Below are 20,311 nucleotides of genomic sequence, written 5' to 3'. Positions count from 1 at the left end.
CTGTGTGCAGCGGGAGACATTGTACACGAGAACACGTCGGATGGCAACTCGGAGCACAACTCTTCGGGGGACGAAGACTCCCAGTTGCGGCTCAGGCTCAAGCGAAAGCTGCAGAGGAATCGCACCTCCTTCACCAATGAGCAGATCGACAGCCTCGAGAAAGGTAAGATTTTAGGCTTGGATTAAGCCAGTTGTTAGAAGCCCGTGACAATACGGGTGCTTATCAAGAAATACTTTAGAGAAGAAAATCCACCAAAATTCCCCGACAAATTTCTGGTTCCAAATAATAAACTGCAGTACTGCAGTGTGTTCATGTCATTTGAATGATGGATATTAAGTTTATTAGTTGGTTGAGGTTCCTTTCTACAAAAGGATGGAGTAGTACTTCACGTTAATATACATAAGATTTTGTATCTTTCTGTTCTACAACGCAAAGTATCATTCAAATAAGTGCCATTAAAACGTTGTAATAGATGTCATAGAAATTACATAACATCATCAGCAGGGCTAGGATTATATGTAATAAAAATGGCTGAATATGAACATACATTTGGAATATCATTTTAAAAATATAGAGTAAAATATGGTCTAAATTTAATAAAAATAATGCGAAGTAATGTAAAGAATATCTGTAATGTATCAAATTTTCGTACTTAGGCCTATAAAAGATCTTTCATAATTAGAGTAAAGGTTTGTAATATTGTGATACTAATAATATTATAATAGTATTTTTTGAGAAATTTTTAAAATTTTACTGAGCGAGAGGAAGATCGGTTTTTGCGTAAACGTATTAGGGAAATGTTCGTGGACAAGTTCCTCTACAAAACCGGCTCTTCTCTCTCGCTCAGTAAAATTGTAAACAAAATTCTCAAAAAGTACTATCATAATATTATTAGGATCACAATATTACCAACCTTACACAAGATCGTAATTTTATAGCTGATGACAAAATCAGGTGGCATTTTAACTGGTTTTAACACTCGGAATGAACTATTATGTATAAACCACACTGAAGACGCACTCAAAGCTCATACATGACTCTTGATGTTTCATGAACTACTGAGCAGGACATGTTACAGTTACACTCTTAAAACTGAACATTCCTCTATCAATGGCAAATGAACTTGACTAGGCGATAATCGTACATTGATTGTTGCCAATTGCAAATGTCACATTAGGGCCTACTCGCAACGTGCGGGAAAGGTACTCGACTATTCTAGTTATGCAGGGTAAGAATTTCGCCTAGTAAATATGAATTTAATTTTTATTAATTCCATATTTTAAGAACCCGGGCTCTCGTTCAGAGGATCGCAACTTGAAATCCCCAGAACACCAAAATTCAGCTTTGAAATGCTGAGGCTAGTAAAATAAATTTTTAATGGTTTGCTAAGAAGAATAACTTTGAAACAGTAAAATATGGAAAATACTTAACGGAAGTTCCAACTTACCGCATGCATAATAATGGTAGAAATAGCCTATCTTAAAGTAGTCATAAATATAGTACTATTTAACAGACCTCTTTAAGTTTTTGGTGATGTGTGTATACATATTAGGCTTTAAAATAAAAAAGAATGGTTACTCTAGAGTAAATATTTCCCCTTAAAATTATTTGTGAATGTAAATATATTTTTTGTTACAAATTCACTACATACCTGTGATTAGGTACACTCTGTTCATTTATTATAGCACACATTTAATTGAAATTTTACCCACTTACTGCTAATAGATACTAAAACACACCTTACCAAAAGTATTGATACATCTTCAACATTATGGGAATAGAGCTTATACCAATCACCACCGTCAAAATATTTTATTTTTATTCTAAAAATCACTAAGCAAACTGTAACTTCGTGAATATGTTCTTATAGGAAAGCAAAATAAGTTACACCTAGAAATTAAAAAATACTGTCCTTGTCTTTAGTTAAATTTGAAGTATTGAAGGAATAAGCATTTTAAGGAATCCTTTCTGATGTGGCCGAAATGTGGAGGTATACTCTAACAGGTGTCCGAAATTAGAAATACCACTATAACATATGTACCGAAACATAATGCCTGTAATACTTTTCTTTCTCTTCCAACTTTATTTTCCTTTCAACTTTTATTTAACTTTCTATTTTTCTTTTCCTTCAAAATTTTCTTTTCTGTCCTATCTTTTCCCCTTACTATTTTTGTTTCTCTTTCTCGTCGTTCTTGCGCTTTGCTCTCTGTTATATTATTCTATTTCCACGTTTCCTTCTCTTTCACTTCCTCCGATTCTTTTTTGTTCTATTTATTTAGTCCCTCTTTCTCTTCCATTTCCTTCCATTTTCTCTTTTTCCTACTGTTACTCCTCACTCGTTCTTGCGTCCCCTCTTTCCTATTTTGTCCTCCTGTTTGGTACCTGCTGACAAGAATAGATAGGATATTAGAAGTTATATTATTTTCTGATAATAAAACCTAAATCCCCAGTGAAAAAGTATTTCTGATTCTTTTTCATTTCTTCCTTTCCGTTAAGACGGGGATATCTGCATAGTGTCTTGGAAAAATCTTATTTTCTCATAATATTTCAGCAATAGAATTTCAATGACAGAATATCTTTTTATCCATCATCTGTCTACTTTCTTCCTCCTCTCCCTTGCGATCGAAATACAATATTTGTTTATATTTCAACAACGAATAAGTCCAAATGAAATCTCTTTCTAAATATGTCCTATTTCAATCGATGTCAACCGCACTTTCGTTTTATTCCTAATTGATATTATATTCGGGTATTTGTGGAGTTGGAAGCGTTTTCATTATATGAGTATCATATCACGGGAAGTTGAAGTGCACTAGCTACAGTATTTCAGGCAGTTTTTAAAAAGCAAGAGAAATGGGATCGGGAGAAAGAAGAAGAGTCGTATTAAATCAAGAACTTAATATAGAAAATACCCTACTTCGAAAGCTCGCATGGGGAAGTCATAATGCGCTTGGCAGTGGGACAAGTGCTTTTTCATTTAAGGATTATATCCGATTAATCATTTTTTTATGAAATCGCCAAATTAAAATGTCAATGAAATAAATTGCCTATGCATGACTCAAGTCGTATTCCCAGTGGAGAATGAGAACTTTTCTGCTTCCAGAAGAATCTAAAATTGGTTTATGTCATTTCACAAGATGTATGTATTGTTCTTTAAAAGAGTAAGCTTTCAAAATTTTAACAAAGGGGAATAATGCATGATATAAAAACAAAGGAGAAAGAATGGAATAAGAGAATAAAAGTTAGTTGTATGTAGTTTGTACGTAGGAAGTCAAGAAAACGAAATAAATTCGCAAGAGCAATCTTGACAGCTCACGATATTAAGGTCAGCATCTTGTTATCGTGATATTTTGTACAACATGGAGGGAGGATGAAGAGGAGAGCGGGGAGATAAGAGCAGAAAGGAAGGGCACAGATTAAGGAGAGGAGGAATGAAAATCAAATCTAGTCTTGGATCGTCTCCTCGGATCTTCGTCCCTTGTATCTGGTCCCTCACTTCCTCCTGGTCCTTAGAGACCGTCTTACATTGTAATCTACAGTACTTGGCAAACAAAGACCTGGGATCGCTCCTTTTGTCGGTTTCGATTTTCTGGCTGCGTAATACATTTTGTAGGCACGTAGAGAGCAAAAGGTGTACAAATATTCTTGTCTATCAACTATACTATCTGATTAAATATCACTTAGGCCTATATTCTATTTCTTTTAGCTTCCCATTATAAAAAGAAACTTGTAAAAATAAAATATTGTGATGTAGCAAAGAAATTAAATCCGATATTTTTACGAAAATATGAATGTAGAGGGTCCTGATACCAAAAACAGTGATTGATCCATATCAGCTTCCTGTTTATGCAGCGATTACAATACTCGAAAGAAAAGAAAGTCCCTAATCTTATGTTGAGAATCTTCCTAACGTTATGGAATTGCAGGTTCTATCATAAGGATCATGCCACCTACTCTATTCAGTGCGTTACTGTACCTCTGTCTAACTACCTAAACCAAACAATTGACATAATTTGGTGACATGACATTGGTGAGCAAATCTGTATGCAGTTTTGAAAAACTGGATGTGCGAGTCTCAACATTTGGTTGGAAACATTAAAATCTTTTGAATCAGGGAACGCTTCTCTTTTCCCGCCGTAGACTTTCAAATTTTGCTTTTATCACACAGTAATAGGCCTACAATTGTTTCCAATCGATAATGCAAATAACATCTTATTCTTATTTACATTTCTTCTTCTCCAACTTCGACTTCTCAACAGCTTAAGGATCTCTTCGAATTCTGCTTATCCTTTTCAACATCTACTTCTCCTTTTCAGCGTCTACTCTTCCTCTTCGACATTTACTTAACCTTTTCCGCATATGCTTCTCTTCAGAGTCTGTTTCTTTTGTCCAGCGTCTGCTTCTCCTCTCCAGCGTCTGCTTCTCCTCTCCAACGTCTGCTTCTCCTCTCCAACGTCTGCTTCTCCTCTCCAACGTCTGCTTCTCCTCTCCAGCGTCAGTTTCTCCTCTCCAGCGTCTGCTTCTCCTCTCCAGCGTCTGCTTCTCCTCTCCAGCGTCTGCTTCTCCTCTCCAGCGTCTGCTTCTCCTCTCCAGCGTCTGCTTCTCCTCTCCAGCGTCTGGCTCTCCTCTCCAGCGTCTGGCTTCTCCTCTCCAGCGTCTGGCTTCTCCTCTCCAGCGTCTGGCTTCTCCTCTCCAGCGTCTGGCTTCTCCTCTCCAGCGTCTGCTTCTCCTCTCCAGCGTCTGCTTCTCCTCTCCAGCGTCTGCTTCTCCTCTCCAGCGTCTGCTTCTCCTCTCCAGCGTCTGCTTCTCCTCTCCAGCGTCTGCTTCTCCTCTCCAGCGTCTGCTTCTCCTCTCCAGCGTCTGCTTCTCCTCTCCAGCTTCTGCTTCTCCTCTCTAACTACTGCTTCTCCTCTCCAGCGTCTGCTTCTGCTCTCCAGCGTCTGCTTCTCCTCTCCAACTTCTGCTTCTACTCTCCATCGTCTGCTTCTCCTTTCCAGCGTCTGCTTCTCTTCCTAATTATCTACTTCTCCTCTTCATCATCTGCTTTTTCCTTCAAAGTCTGTTTTTATGCTTTAATGTATGTTTCTCCTCTTCAGCGTCCGCTTCGCCTCTTCAGCGTGTCCTTCTCTTCAATGCATACTTCTTCCCTCAATGCTTGCTTCTCCCATACGCGTTTGTTCTTCCTTTTCCTGCTTCTTCCTTTCGACTCCATCTCATTCCCTTTCGGCGCATGCTTCTCCTCTTCTATGCCTGCTTTTTCTTTAAATATTCCTTTGCCTTTACTTGTTGTATCTAACAAGGACTGGGTCCCCAGGTGTCTGCAACTCTTCTCCCGTGTCATCTGTATATTAAATTTGTAGAATTATTTGTTTCTCTCTCTTGCTCTCTAACTCATATGTTACATTATTTGGTTGTTCCACGTATTACGTTAAGATCTTGCATTATTTTCTCATCTACAATTTGGTCTCTGGTTATGGCTCTTATCAATAGCTAAGTAATCTACTTTATCGAGTTTCCTGGCTCTTTCCGACTTTCTTCCTTAAAATCCAGTTTTCGGAACAAACACAAGAATCGGTTTCGCTCTAATTTTTAAGTTTGATTTTTATTCTGTCGGCCGGTGTGGCTATGTGGATAATGCGTGCTCTACCCAACCATCTTGTCTGAGGTTCGACTCCTGGTGTGTACAATGAAAGAAATTTATCTTTCATTCATGAGACTGCGTAATTGTCCGTTGCTTTGTGAATGTCACCTGGTTGCCCTGCGTTATATGTCTAATGTACGATTAAATTAATCTCTGCCCCCGACCCGCAGTGGTAAGTCTGATAAAAGGGCCAAGACAAGCAGAGTAAGAAGGAAAGGAGTTGACTTTGCCTAGATTTTTTTTTTTTTTTTTTTTTTTTTTTTTTTTTTTTTTTTTTTTTTTTTTTTTTACAATCTATCTTATAAACTTACTTTCAGATCACATTTAACGTATGCAGATATATCGGTGCCAAAATAACAAATGTTTTATCTTCAGTCATTTTATTATTCATTATTGAATTCTCAGCTGATTTCTTTTTATTTAATCATTAATGCTTTCGTTTTTTAAGTGAAAAGTGAAAAATGCAAATTTGTCTTGTCGTGGTTGCTGTGCCTAATATGCGCCATCCTGTTAGTTTAGTTTATTTTCCGGAACTTCGTTATAATTGTCATTGTCTAAATGCTGTGAGCGTGCACGGGGTGTCGTTTGTTCGTAATGATGACAATTAACACAAAACTTCGGATCTAATCAGCTTTCGACAGTTGGCAAGCGTGCGCAACAGTTGTTTCTAAACCAGCTTAGGGATTTGGTTGCCAACAGAAAACCGCAAAGCCACAAAAAAGTTTTAACACTGCGATTATGATGCTGGGACCATAGATACGGACAGGAGGCGTTAAGGTACAGCAAATATTATTCTCTCGCAGTCATGTGGGATCAGAGCACAGGATTCGACTCCAGGGAGAACTTACGAGAGAGGATGATGGGCAATTTGGAATGCAGCTTTGGTGTTGGACGCGCCAGTGACTGTATCGGGAACGGAAACTTACATAATTGTTAACTCTAGATCAACATTATGAACATCGTAATCAAAACAAAGTGCATTGCTGCTCAGACTTGTTGAATCTCCAGCTTTGTAACTCTCTATAAGAATTCAAGTGTCTTTTCGACAACTAATTCTGTATTGTTATGATTTGTAGGGTTAGTAGCATATTGATCATCTCTGTAAAGTAACGGTTAGCTTGTCTGACCGTGAAACGAGCGGGTCCGGGTTCAAATCCCAGCTCGGACACATTATCTGGTTGAGATTTTTCTGGGGGTTTCCCTCAACCCGTTAAGAACAAATGCTGAGTAACTTTCGGCGCTGGATCCTGGACTCTAGGTAACCAAAGCACTTGATAAATCGTCGTAAAATAAAGCAATTAAAATAGTATACGCCTATGAGAGGGTCTCATATTCCGAGGCTGAAATCGGATATGTGTTTGAATCACGGTTCAGTTGATTGCGTGAATGGATTTTGTTCGATGCTTAGCAAATTGTAAGAAATTTGTTAAGTAGTTCAAAAAACTAATCTTCATATTCATTTCGCCAGAACACCAGTACTAAGGATAGAGTTAACAGAGCATTTCATAAAAACAAAGCGAGCAGAACAGCTTGATCATCTTCGACCATGAAGTTGTCCGTCGAAAATTGTTCCATATTTGACTTGCCTAAACAATTGTTTTCGGCATTTTTGGAGTTAACCGAATAACTATTGCAAACTGAAAATTCTTGACTGGAGAAAAGAATTATTACGCATACTAAACTTAAGTAGTTGGCAGTTGATTTCTGTTGTAATATTCGTTCAATTTTGAAGATCGTTATAGTCGTTGCTTTGTATTGTGAAGTAACTTACTATGTTTTACAATTTTAAATTAAAGTAGGGTATGCAATGAAGCTTTAACAATTGAAGACTTTCCCAGTATAAGGATGTAGCCTAACCCACAAAACTGTAGGGGAGAGTCGGGTAATTACGCTCACCTAAGAATAATTACTTAACAAATTTACATATAATGGTAAAAATTTTTACTAAGGTACTACACTAGAAGCTACACTCGAAAACTCTTCAATAACACAAAAATTAAGAGAATCGATTGAAAAATAAAAGACATATAGTAAAAAACACAAAATAATGCACTGAGCGGCATTACCCGAAAGGTGAGGTTAATGGCGCTCACATGTGAATTGCCTAACTTAAAGTTTCTTCACACAATAATCACATTTATAATTATCAGGAGTGTCTGCACCACTACATTCTTCATGTGCCCATTGCGAACAGCAGACACAGCGGAACCATAGTTCATTATTTCTTCCAAATTCCCCACAAATACAACAAATATCTCCTGACATAGGTTCCAAATCATCAAGTTCATCGTCGTCGCATATGTTGGTTTCGTCTATACCATCTTCATCGCTGGAGCTCTCAGACAAAATTTTCCTTGGTCTTTTTCGCTTCTTAGAGCTATTTGTTTCAGATCTTTTCGTGACCTTTCTTTTGAGAATTGTTTTCCCTTCGCAATTTTTCAGGGATCGCCGTCTCTCAGCTTCTTCTAGTTGCTCCTTGAGAGGTGAGGCTGTTAAAATTTGTGACCTCATTTTGTTAGGCTTACGCCTACTGATCGTTCTGGATATGTTTGAGGGACCTGGAATGGGTGAAATTTCTGCAACGGAAATTGTGGTAGAAGATTTGGGTGTTGCTGGTTCTGTGGTGGTGGAATTGTTTGGAGCTGAGGACATCTGTCTATCTGGAATGGTAATTTTGGTACATGATTTAAGTCTTTCTGACGCAGAGGGGGTAGGATTGTTTGACACTGTGGTCATGTCTATTCCAGATGTTCCTTGAGCAAATTGGTCAGGTCTAGATGAACTTTCGTTATCTTCATCAGCAACAGGAAGCGTGTTATTCTCAGTTTGTGTTTCACGTTGCTGCAAATTTTCAGCAGCCATGAAATCATCATCATCAAACACATCTGGGTTTAGAGGCCAAATACCAGCACACTGAAATCCACGTGCTGCCTTTTCCACTGATGCTACTCTGCTGTAGGCTTTGTTAAACAAACCAGGCACATCATATGGCGTGATCTTCTCTGCTGCGTGGCATTTCATGAACAAATCACATTCTTTATTCAATGCACATTTTAATGGGCCAAAGAATGTCAAATCTAATGGCTGGAGCCTATGCGAAGTGTGGGGAGGTATTGAAACAATATGGATCCCACTTTGTTTGCAGAGCAAATATGTCTGAAGTGAAATATGGCTTGAATGGTTATCCATAATTAGAAGTACAGGATTGTTGACAGAGGCATTTGACTGTTCTGCAAAATGCTGCATCCACTCTGTGAACAGCTCCGTGGTCATCCATCCATTTGATGAACATCTGTACACTGCTCCAGGTGGACCACCTCTTTCCAGCTGTGGCGACATTCTTTTCCGGGGAAATATGAACATCGGAGATACATAGTGTCCAGCTGCACTAAACGCACAACACACTGTTATGTTTCTGCCTCTCTCCCAGCTAGTAACTGAGCCAACTTGCTTCATTCCCTTAGGAGCAATTATTCTGGAAGGAGTCTGGACTGTACTTATACCAGTCTCATCTACGTTATACATTCTTGTGGCTGGCATTTTATATTTGGAAATTACAGTTTCTAGATTAGAAAAGAAATGCTGTATTTCATTTCTGTTGAAAGCTTGTACACGGTTGATGCTGGTAGCTTCCGGCTTCCTCAAACTGAGATTTGGGTGTCTCTTGATAAAGCCATAAAACCAGTCTTTACCAGCAAGTCCCTTTTCTGCTGAAAAATTGTGTTTGATTCCATTTTTTGTTGCAAACTCAAAGGCTATTCTGCGAAGTTCAATTGGAGTGACTCCAAAATACAGTTTTGCAAGAAGTAAAACGTGTTCTTCAATCTCTTTTTCCTGATCACGTGAAAAAACACATTTTCTCCCCAAAGATGGTTCATAGCATTTTCCTGCATTCACCCTGTCTTTTATAGTACTAAAGGGAATGTCGTATTTCTCGGCTGCGTTTCTAATTGAAAGACCAGACTTAACAGCGGCAAGAGCTGCATGCATTGTCTCCATACTCCAATTGGCTTTATTGGTTTTTCTCTCCCTCTTCTTAAACATCTGGGGAATAAACAATGAGCCTTAAATATCAAGTGAATTCTTAAAATATTTAACAATAACACAAAAAGCTCATGCATGTGAATTTCCAATGTGAAATACATTAATCATTTACCACTTAGGGATGTTGATAAAGCGTCGTAAAATAACCTACTAAAAATTATCACTTATGAAAGGAAAATCCGAATATATACATTGAAGTAAAAGATTTTTAAAATCATTAGATGTTATTATCAATACAATACATTATTATAAGCATTATTTTTTGCCTATGTCGTCATAAAATATTATAAATATAATTTAAAATGTGTAATTTGTAATTGTAATATTCTGTATATTTTACGTAGGCCTAGTTTAGTAGAACACATTATTCAATACAAAGCTTAATAGCAAAAATGACCATTAACATTCAAGTACTTGTTGGCCAGTGCCGCTCGTATGGCGGGCAATGGCGCTCAACGCTGAGCGCCATTAGCCGCCCCCGACATCTTGGATTTCATCATTAGAATCACGCTTCAAACACAACACAATAAGATTGACTGCATTATTAATTGGTAGCCATAAGTAAGTACTTCAACACTTGTAAGACGAAAAACATGTATAAGAAACCTATTTAATCTTACCTTGTATCGATTTTGGTGAATCTGCTATAAGAAATTTACACAAAACAGTATTCTTCTCAGCAAACTTAAACACTCATCAACATTGCAACGGCACTCGTTCTGTGAGCTTCTGCGAGTGCCCACTAGATGTCTGCACAATGCAGCAACTTCTAGAATCATGTGATTACAAGCAATTAGCATGAGCGCCATTGCCCGCTGAGCGCCATTGTACTACTTTCCCCTAATACATGTTTCAGGAGAAAGGAAAATAATTTCAGGTAACGTACATATCCTTCTGAGTCGAGAGACATTTGTTGTTTTATTTTCGAAGTTAAATATGATTCTACACTTCAAAAAAGTCACTGAAATGAGGAAAAATGCTGGAAAACTTCTGCAGGTTACAGTTACGGTACAAATTCAGGTACGACTTTTGTTTTCTGTACATACATCTTATATTATAATAATTTTTTGCCTTTAAAATATAACGTTTGCTGTGTGCTTACTTCGAAATTGTGTCCTACGATGCCTTGGCGTTGAGTTGCTAGTATCCATTTTCATTTACAAATAGTTGAAACACGATTTGCAATGCGTTAATCGATCTTCTTGTGCTTCCTGGAAGTCCCAAGAGATGTCAGGAGCTTAACAAGCACAGAAAAGAAGTGATCGTTAACGATTACACCTAGTGTCAAATTTGAAATTAAATGCTTGTGTGAAGTATAGTATACTATACTCCAGAACCCAGGAGAATATGTCATTAGGCTTATATTTTTAATAGTACAACTATTTGACTAACCAAGAATACAAGTTTGTTCAGCTATTGAATGCAATAATCTATTGTTATAAATAAATGCTTCAGAATGAATTTTTCCACCTAAATCACATAATTAAATAATTTGATGTTACATCCAGATATGCTTTATTTTTTTATAAATAATACTTTATTATTATTAAAAAGTAAATACATTTCAAGCCATATGATTGTTACGACCAAAGTTACGATGTTGAGTATTAAATGAGTGAAATTCTAGTACTATATTTTTATTCTTATTATAATTTATGGTTTTCTTATTCATCATTATTATCGCCCTCATCATCATCATCATCATCATCATCATCATCCTTGAGAACTGTTAGACCAGCACATCTTGTTAGGCGAACAAAGAAATATTTTATACCGAACTTTCGAAGCGCAAATAGGCTTTCTTTGAATTTGAAAAAAAAAAAAAAAACTGTGTATACGATTTTCACTAAACCTTCATTTTATTATATTATTTCGAAAGAATTAAAGTTTAATGATTCTGTAATACAAAAAGTTGCATCAGTTAAATTTTTAGGTTTGATTGTTGATGAACATTTAACATGGGATAAGCATATTTTGGCTGTCTGTGAGAAAATTGCTCCAATGTCTGGTATTTTGAAAAGGCTTAAAAGATCTTTGCCTATATCTTATCTCTTGAATGTATATTATGCTTTTATCCATTTTCATTTAATGTAAATGTCATTTAGTTGGGGACATAATAAGAAAACTGCTTTGAGACCTTTACAAATTATTCAAAATAGAGCTTTAAGAAATTTATTGGGTTTTCATTATTTGACTCCAGTTAAATATCTATATCAGTTTTCTTTCGTTTTACCAGTTGAATCAATTATCAAATTAGGTGCTGCCATTTTCAACAACAAGTTATTAACAATTTAATACATAGTAATATTACATTTCAATTTAATAAAGATATACATACCCCGGACTCATTTCACCGGCTTTATCACCTTCATTTCATTCAGACGCTAAGTAACCTAGATGTTGATACAGCATCGTAAAATAACCCAATAAAATAAAAATAAAAAGATATACATATATATTCTTAGTTAACAAGACAAAAAGACAACATATTTTTTCTCAGCATAGCTCAGTAACTTATGGAACGAAAGGACTTAACCATTTTTAACAACAACTTTTAACCAACTTCCTTTAGAATATAGAATTTTACCAAATTGCTGGTGTTTTAAGAATTGTTTAAAAATACGTTTTTGGGAAGATTATTTATTTTAATTCTGAGTTGATTTATTTATTTCATGGTTTCGAACTTTTTCTTCTTTCTGCCGAAAACTTTGTCATCTTACTATTTGTTCATATTTTGCTTTCTTTCTTTCATAAATTCTTCTGTTACTGTTTGTTTTCACAGACTGCAGTTTCATGACTTTTTCAATTGCATTGTATAACATAGCCTATGTATATGTTTTTGTATAGCCCCTACATATGAGTTATACTCGTTGGGGCATACTCAATAAGTTAAAAAAAAAACCTTGATTTTTTCCACTATCTTAGGCGATAGTCCAATATTATTTGTAAAACTAACTTTCTTTATTCATTCTTGTTATTGCTCCATTCACTTTTCTTCACATCAATTTATTTTCTTAAGAAAGTATGCGATTCGCAGTTCTGTAAAAGTCCACACCTGTGGAGTAACGGCTAGCGCGTCTGGCCGCGAAACCAGGTGGCCCGGGTTCGATTCCCGGTTGGGGCAAGTTACCTGGTTGAGGTTTTTTCCGGGGTTTTTCCTCAACCCGATATGAGTAACTTTCGGTGTTGGACCCCGGACCCATTTCACCGGCATTATCACCTTCACCTCATTCAGACGCTGAATAACCTAAGCTGTTGATAAAACGTCGTAAAATAAGAGTAAAAAAAGTTCTGTAAAGTATCATGCGCACAGAGCCATTAAACTAAAAAATATTACTTGTACTAAGTTTGTTGATAGGTCCTAAGATTTGTTTCCAAATGGTCCAAATCTTGCTGCCTTGCAGTTAAAATACAACTGTTGCGTTACGTTATGTGGAATTTTAATTTGTAACTATGTGGTATAATTAAAGTGTGTTGTGATACTGCAAGAAATAGCTATATTTCGAACTTGCCATGGAAATATGCGTTTCCTTAATTATTCCTTATTTCCTATGAAAACTGGGAAATAAAATATTACAGTTCGCATGAAAAGAAACATTATTTTCCTGATTATTTGTTATAGCCCTGTGTAGAATTACCTATTTCTGCTTTCTGTCTAATATAGTTAGTAACTCCTCAAGATAGATGAACAGACGTACTATCTTAAAGGATTAACGGTCACTAGTTGTACATCATTCTTTTTATGCTTGTACCGTATTTCCTCTTAAGCAATTAGTATTACGAAGTGTCTGTCTGTATTGGCACCTTTATGTGGAAAAGGGAACCGAAGGTTAGCGCTGCAGTTTGTCTTATTATACTTACCACTCCTGTTCTCTGAATATATTTGTTGCCGAACTGTCGCGCTCTTTTACGTATACAGCACACAGCACTTGTAATTATGGAAATGACATGTGAATAAATAATGGCCAAAGCAATACGAGGTCCAGCGCCTAAAGTTACCAGCAATTCTGCTGCAATTTGTTCAGGAAAATTCTAACCAGGTAGTTTGTACAAACCAGGGTTTGAACACGGGTCAGTTCGCTTCATAGTCAGACATGGTAACCGTTACTACACAGCGGTGAACTGCCTATCTGTGTTGTTTACATAACCTACTTGCACCGTAAAATTGTAATTAAATCAATCATACTTCCTGAATGAATACATTTTAGTGTCAACTTTAAAACAAAATTATATTTTCATACTTAGCCATAATAAAAGATTCATTTATATATGCCTATATATTTTAAAATGCTCTTATGGTGTGACAGAAGTCTAGTATTAGCCTCAGTAACCAATTGTCTCTACCTCTGTCTATCATTTGTTGCAGATATTAGATGTTCTTTCGAAGTAATTTTGCAGTGTCATTTTAATTTCATCAATTCAGCGTTCCAAAAGTTTTCCCATTGCTCTTCTACCTTCTGTCATACAGTGAATCACTCTCTTTTAAAGTGACAATTCAAGAAAATAAACTATAAACACTGTCATTTACAATATGATAAAATACTTGGCGTGTTCTAAAAGGCGTAGAACTTAAAATAGGAAAGTATGTGTCACATATAATGATGACCGTATTCTTTAATTTGATTAGGATTGAAAATTTTATTTAATATTCAGGTATTAACATTTAATTATCTTGATCTAAAATTCTTTTCACCTTGTTACGAAAACCGGTAAATCTGATATTTTTAACATAGCCTAAGATCGTACAGTATGATCAAGAAATCTCTCCGCAGTGTTTTTTTAGCCGAGAATCCAATAGACAGAGAATTCAAATGTGTTTGGTAGAGAATTCGAGTGGCGGCACTGGCCGCAAAGCATATGATGGACTGGAGATGTGAGGTTGCCAAACCGGAATTAATAGGGGAGTGCCAACTTTCTACAAGGTCGTATTCTAGGGTTACTGAACTAAAAGAGCTGCGGAGCGACTTTTCGATCGCACTGTATATACTAATGACAGTAAAATTATGACACTTTAAGTTTTGTTGTGTTTTGTGGGACGCAGAAGACTATTACAGTATTGATGATCTTCAACGTCCGAAAGTACTACTAATTATGAACATCTCTGTATATTTTTCTTACTCATGAAAAGTCGGATGATGGAAGGGAAGTGTTGTACGAATTTTAGAAAATAAAGAATGTTGAAAATCTTTTGTAAACTGCACGATGTAAGTCCTTCCGAAATATCTAAGCAAAAATGATGTCACTAATGTAGACAAGAGAGACATGGACAACAAGACAATTGAGTAGGCTTCTCTCTATTAGCAAGAACGAACATCCTGGATTCCATCAGACTCGACAGTCTTTTAAATGAATCCGCTCCGAATTCAATTAGTTTATTGCAGCTTCGTTATTCTGTCGTGATGTGCACGACGGTTGAAATGTAGACTTCGAAATGATTAAGGAAGAGGAAATTATCTGTTGCGTCAGTTACTTTGAAATGTTGGATCTTTCTACATATGTAGCACAAAAGCCCAAGAACCTAAAAATGAGTGTACTGTATCTGATTTTAATAGAAGTTGAGCATTTCACACATTTCTCATATATCAGCGCTGTGTTGTTTTAGTTCAGTGGGCTTCAATCTTCTGTAACGAAGAATCGAATCAAAATCCGCATAACGTTTTGAAAGTTATCCTGGAATAATGTACATTATTTTAGTACTTACTGGCTTTTAAGGAACCCGGAGGTTCATTGCCGCCCTCACATAAGCCCGCCATTGGTCCCTATCCTGAGCAAGATTAATCCAGTCTCTACCATTATATCCCACATCCCTCAAATCCATTTTAATATTATCTTCCCATCTACGTCTCGGCCTCCCCAAAGGTCTTTTTTCCGCCGGCCTCCAACTAACACTCTATATGCATTTCTGGATTCGCCCATACGTGCCACATGCCCTGCCCATCTCAAACGTCTGGATTTAATGTTCCTAATTATGTCAGGTGAAGAATACAATGCGTGCAGCTCTGCGTTGTGTAACTTTCTCCATTCTCCTGTAACTTCATCCCTCTTAGCCCCAAATATTTTCCTAAGAAACTTATTCTCAAACACCCTTAATCGTCCCATTCCGAGGCTTATTTGAAGGATTCGTAACAAGCTGTTTTTTTACGGTGATGGGTTGATAGCCCTTAGCCCAACCCCCAAGCTAGAGGACCACCCCTTATCGGCTGTCCACGACTGCTTATTCAATATATTCGCAGCTACCCTCCATATCTGGAGGCCGTCTCCTCTATCCGCAACCTGAGGACGCGCCATGCCGTGGTGATAGGGACCCACAATACATAGGAATTATTTTAGTATAAAAATAAATGTACTGGAACTTGCATGTAGCTCAAGTGCAGGCTACTAATTTTCTATTCATTTAGTCTTTCAGATGAGCTGATGAGAAAAAGAGTAAGTTATCAATTTATCACTCACTCACTCACTTACTTACTCACTCACTGTCAATGTGGCTGCCCATATTCACTGCTCGACTACTGCCTTATTATAATAACTTCATGACTTACTTTTGAATATATATATATATATATATATATATATATATATATATATATATATATTATTTTGTACCTTCAATTAATTTATTTCAAACATACTTTTAGTAGAATATTCTCTGTTTCTTCTTGTTGTCTAAATTTAACATCATTTCCATTTTATATCGACTTTAGAAAGAGCACAGTAGATTTACCGTCATAAAATAATTAAAAGGAATCTTTTCTTTGCCAACGGCAAGATGTTTTCCCATTTATTGAAACAGACTCAAAAGGTCAGAAGATGTAACCTCAGATAAAGGAAATTATTGAAGAATTAATTGTATCCCTAGATCTCCAACAACTGTACACTCGGAGAACAAGACCCAGTTGCCTTCGGGTTTAATTTCGCTTCTCAGGGGAAACAGAAAGTTACAGAGAATTGGAGTCTCTGCTTCCTTTCGGTGGCAGTGGCGGACTCCAGTCTCCAAAACTATTTTGTTACCAAACGAAATGTGAGTTGCCTTGTGGATCACTGTTGAAGCTTCATATTTTAGATCTAATTGCTAAGAATGTATTCTTTGTTGTCTTATAAGAGAGTCACATTTTAATTTTCTCATTGGTCGAATTGTAAAGAGAAAATAATACTGCAAAAGAAGTCAATTTTGAGGATGTCACAAAAATAAGTTCGCAGATAAAATAATGAAAAAAGTGGTTATGGATATTCTATCCGTCTCTTTCTCTACATACGACGATTTTATTCTGAATATTACACTTTTACTACGCCGTACTACTTTTGGCCAAGAAAACAGGCTACGGAACGACGTGTTTCAACCAATCATGACTGTCTATCCTAAAATTTTTATAACTTTCCTAGCATTTGTTTTTTTATCACCTCCCTAGCATTTGTTTGTTCTTATCACCTCTCTAGCATTTCTTTCTTAGTTTGCCAACATTGTACATTTAATAATTGCATCTTTCAAATGATTCATGTTTATTTCATCATTCTTAATTAAAACTTTTCTATAATTTATCTTGTTTATATTATTTAGGTTATATTATAGTTTCTGCTGTATGAGATTATGAATAGTCACATGTCATAGATTGTTTAATATATATTTATAATTGATGTGGAATGCAACTGTTTTAATACTCTTAATAAAATAAAACTGAGTCAACAAAGCCTTCTTGACTAGTAGTAATCGTCCATAGAGTTCAATGAAGATTGTATAGTTGGCAAAACGGTAACAATAGAACAGCCGATCATAACACACTACTGCCGTCTAGCGGAATATTTGTAATGATGAGATGGTACAATAATACCAATCTTTTCAAGACAGTTCAGTTGAGCTTTTTAGTAAACCAATTAATATTTTATTGTATTAGAGTACTTTATTTCTTCTAAGCTTTATATATAGGCTACTTACTTTCAATTAAATCCCACTCGAGTTTTAATTTTCTCTAGATAAATCAAAATCTCTAGTGAGATTACTGTTGATTAAAATGTAACGATTTGTTATGTATCTTTAGAAAACTGGGAAATGAAATATTATAGCTAGTATTTATTAAAATTTTGTCCTGATAATATTTAATACGCTGTTATTTCTACTGTTGTCTGTGGTTTAATTTTCTGTCATCTCCATCAGAAGAAATAGTGACAGGAACCACACGATGTTGCTATCTACATTAATTATTATAGGGCCTTCTTTCTTAAAGGAGGGCGCGGTAGCATCGCGGTTAAGGCATAACGCTACGAAATCGGAAGCTTCCCTGCATGGTTACAAATATTATCCATTGATCTAAATCTTCCTGCCGCACTATGGTCCTGGGATTCACTCAGCCTCTAACAGAAATGAGTACCAGAGGCATTTACTTGGGAGTAAAGCGATGAGCACGTAGGATTAACGTCCATATTGTCATTAGTGGCGAATGTCTGTAAAGGTGGGGACCTTAAACTCCCACCATTCTCTGGGCCGATTTGATATATAATGGGCTTGACTTTACCTTTACATTCTTTCTTAAAGTATTAGTGGTCACTACTTCTAAGCTCTCGTTATGCAATTTGTTTTACTACTTCCTTCTGAACTGTCTGATTTAACAGCAGTGTTAGCTATAAAAAAATAAATAGACTCTTCTTTCGAGAATGATGATGTAAGGGTTAGTATGTCCGCTTTGTATTTTGGAAGCACGTGGTTCGATCCTAGGAACTGACTGGGATTTTTGTTATTTCTCCAGGCAAATATTGAGATAATAATAATAAAAATAATAATAATAATAATAATAATATAATAATCCGAGGCACGACAGCCCATGAAGGACAATGACCGACCAGCCGGCTTCTGGCCTTACGTCCACATGCCGAATCGGAGGTGGACGATCATCCAACCAGAATGGAGGTATCGTGTGGTTTTAGGACGATGATCCCCCCAGTCGTTACAGTTGGCTTTCGTAACCGGATTTCGCTACCTATTGTAGCTCGCAAAGTACATCACGATGCTGGGTGGGCACCGGTCCCACACACTGGCTGAAATTTAACGGGAAAATTAATGTTGAGGCAATATCAATTACAAAGGCCTCGGTTCACTTACTTCCCACTTCTGAAACTTTTTATAACATAATTTCGTATGTCGCCCAATTACAAGATGGAGGGATTCGATCTCCTGATATGGAAACAGGCCAAAGGACTAATTCCATGAAGTAGAAGAAGGAGAACTTCGTATGTTATCTTCTTACTTCCCACGACAGGCAAGACAACTTACAGAGAAGTATCGCAACTGGTTGACTATGTTCCCCTCCTATGAAGAGCAAAGAACATTAGAGGCAAATGTTGAAGAGTGTAAACTCCTGAAAAAAAAAGAAGAAATAAACTTAGAATCTTATAAACCAAGATTGCTAGTAATGCAGATACGGAATTAAAATATGTGCCTATTCTTGGTAGCGGTTCGCTTCTATGTAGGCAACAAGCTTCGAAAGACTGTCCACAAATAGCATACATTTAGGCGCTCTTATTTGCTGCACATGCGCAATGGTTTGCATCTGGAACTTATTAAAATTAGGTGGCCCAAATTTTGTTTCTGGGTCTGTGCTACTAAAACTTTTTTTAAATATATTTTTTTAAATAAAAAAGATAGTAGTGGAAATGATTATAATATAAGAGTAGCTATTTTGTGTAAGATTGTGAAAATTAATGACAGCGATATAGGTTATACTATGCTTAAATAGTCCATTTAAAATGAGGTCACATATCTTACATTATAATTGTAAGGAATTCAGGAAATTAGGGCCGTAGTCATAGACAGTCTTAGCGCGGGCTTCCGGTGGATGATCAGCGATCGTATTCATAAACCAGTGTTAGCGATATGATATGATATTTTATATGATATGATATATGATATGATATGGTATATGATATGATATGGTATATGATGTATGATATGATATGACATGATATGATATGATATGATATGATATGATATGATATGATATGATATGATATGATATGATATGATATGATATGATATGATATGATATGATATGAATCCCGTACAAGTAACCAGTCTATAGCCGGGGCTAGTTTAGCACGCTCGTATCGCGGGCTAGCGAAATGTCTATGAATAGCACCCAATGAGTCTATTTGAGTGTATCGTTAAATATTATTTTATTTACGAATGACTTTTGAATAAACGGTTCAAGAAAATGAATTGTATGTAAAAGGGGAATATTAAATCACAGCATGATAAAGGAACCGAATTTTTATCATCCCCCAAAACGTATTAAACCAGGTGGTCTGTTACAGTCTCACATCAATCCTCGATTGTGAACCTTGAAAGCAAGTAAAAGTCCTCCCAGTGGGGTGCTGGACAACATAAGGAGCAAGCCTAATGGTAGGGCTGCTACCTTTAAGCCTCTATACATATTTGGAGAACAGCATTTCCTCTGTTCTGGATATTATAGTTAAACGATACAGTTATAAGATAAAGGGTACGTAATTTGGAATTTGCCTTCTTAGTGACAGAGCATTTTTTAAATGCATTGTTTTGCATTATATCCAACGAACTTTGCATGATTTAGAAAAATAATATAATCCCTATAATATGCATAACACACTTTGTAATTAATATT

General features: G+C 36.3%; 1 protein-coding gene across 1 annotated transcript in view; it reads left to right on the top strand.

Moving 5' to 3' along the window:
* Window positions 1-20,311, top strand: part of toy (twin of eyeless) — a 477,612-nt gene that overhangs the window by 333,619 nt on the left and 123,682 nt on the right. Inside the window, exon 6 of the mRNA XM_069823349.1 lies at window positions 11-163. Coding sequence (XP_069679450.1) covers window positions 11-163 — 153 coding nt within the window. The remainder of the gene's footprint in view (window positions 1-10; window positions 164-20,311) is intronic.

Source organism: Periplaneta americana, chromosome 4, assembly GCF_040183065.1.
Source record: "Periplaneta americana isolate PAMFEO1 chromosome 4, P.americana_PAMFEO1_priV1, whole genome shotgun sequence".
Classification (NCBI taxonomy): Eukaryota; Metazoa; Arthropoda; class Insecta; order Blattodea; family Blattidae; genus Periplaneta; species Periplaneta americana.
The sequence above is the reverse complement of the archived record's forward strand: the minus strand, read 5'-3'. Positions and strand labels throughout refer to the sequence as shown.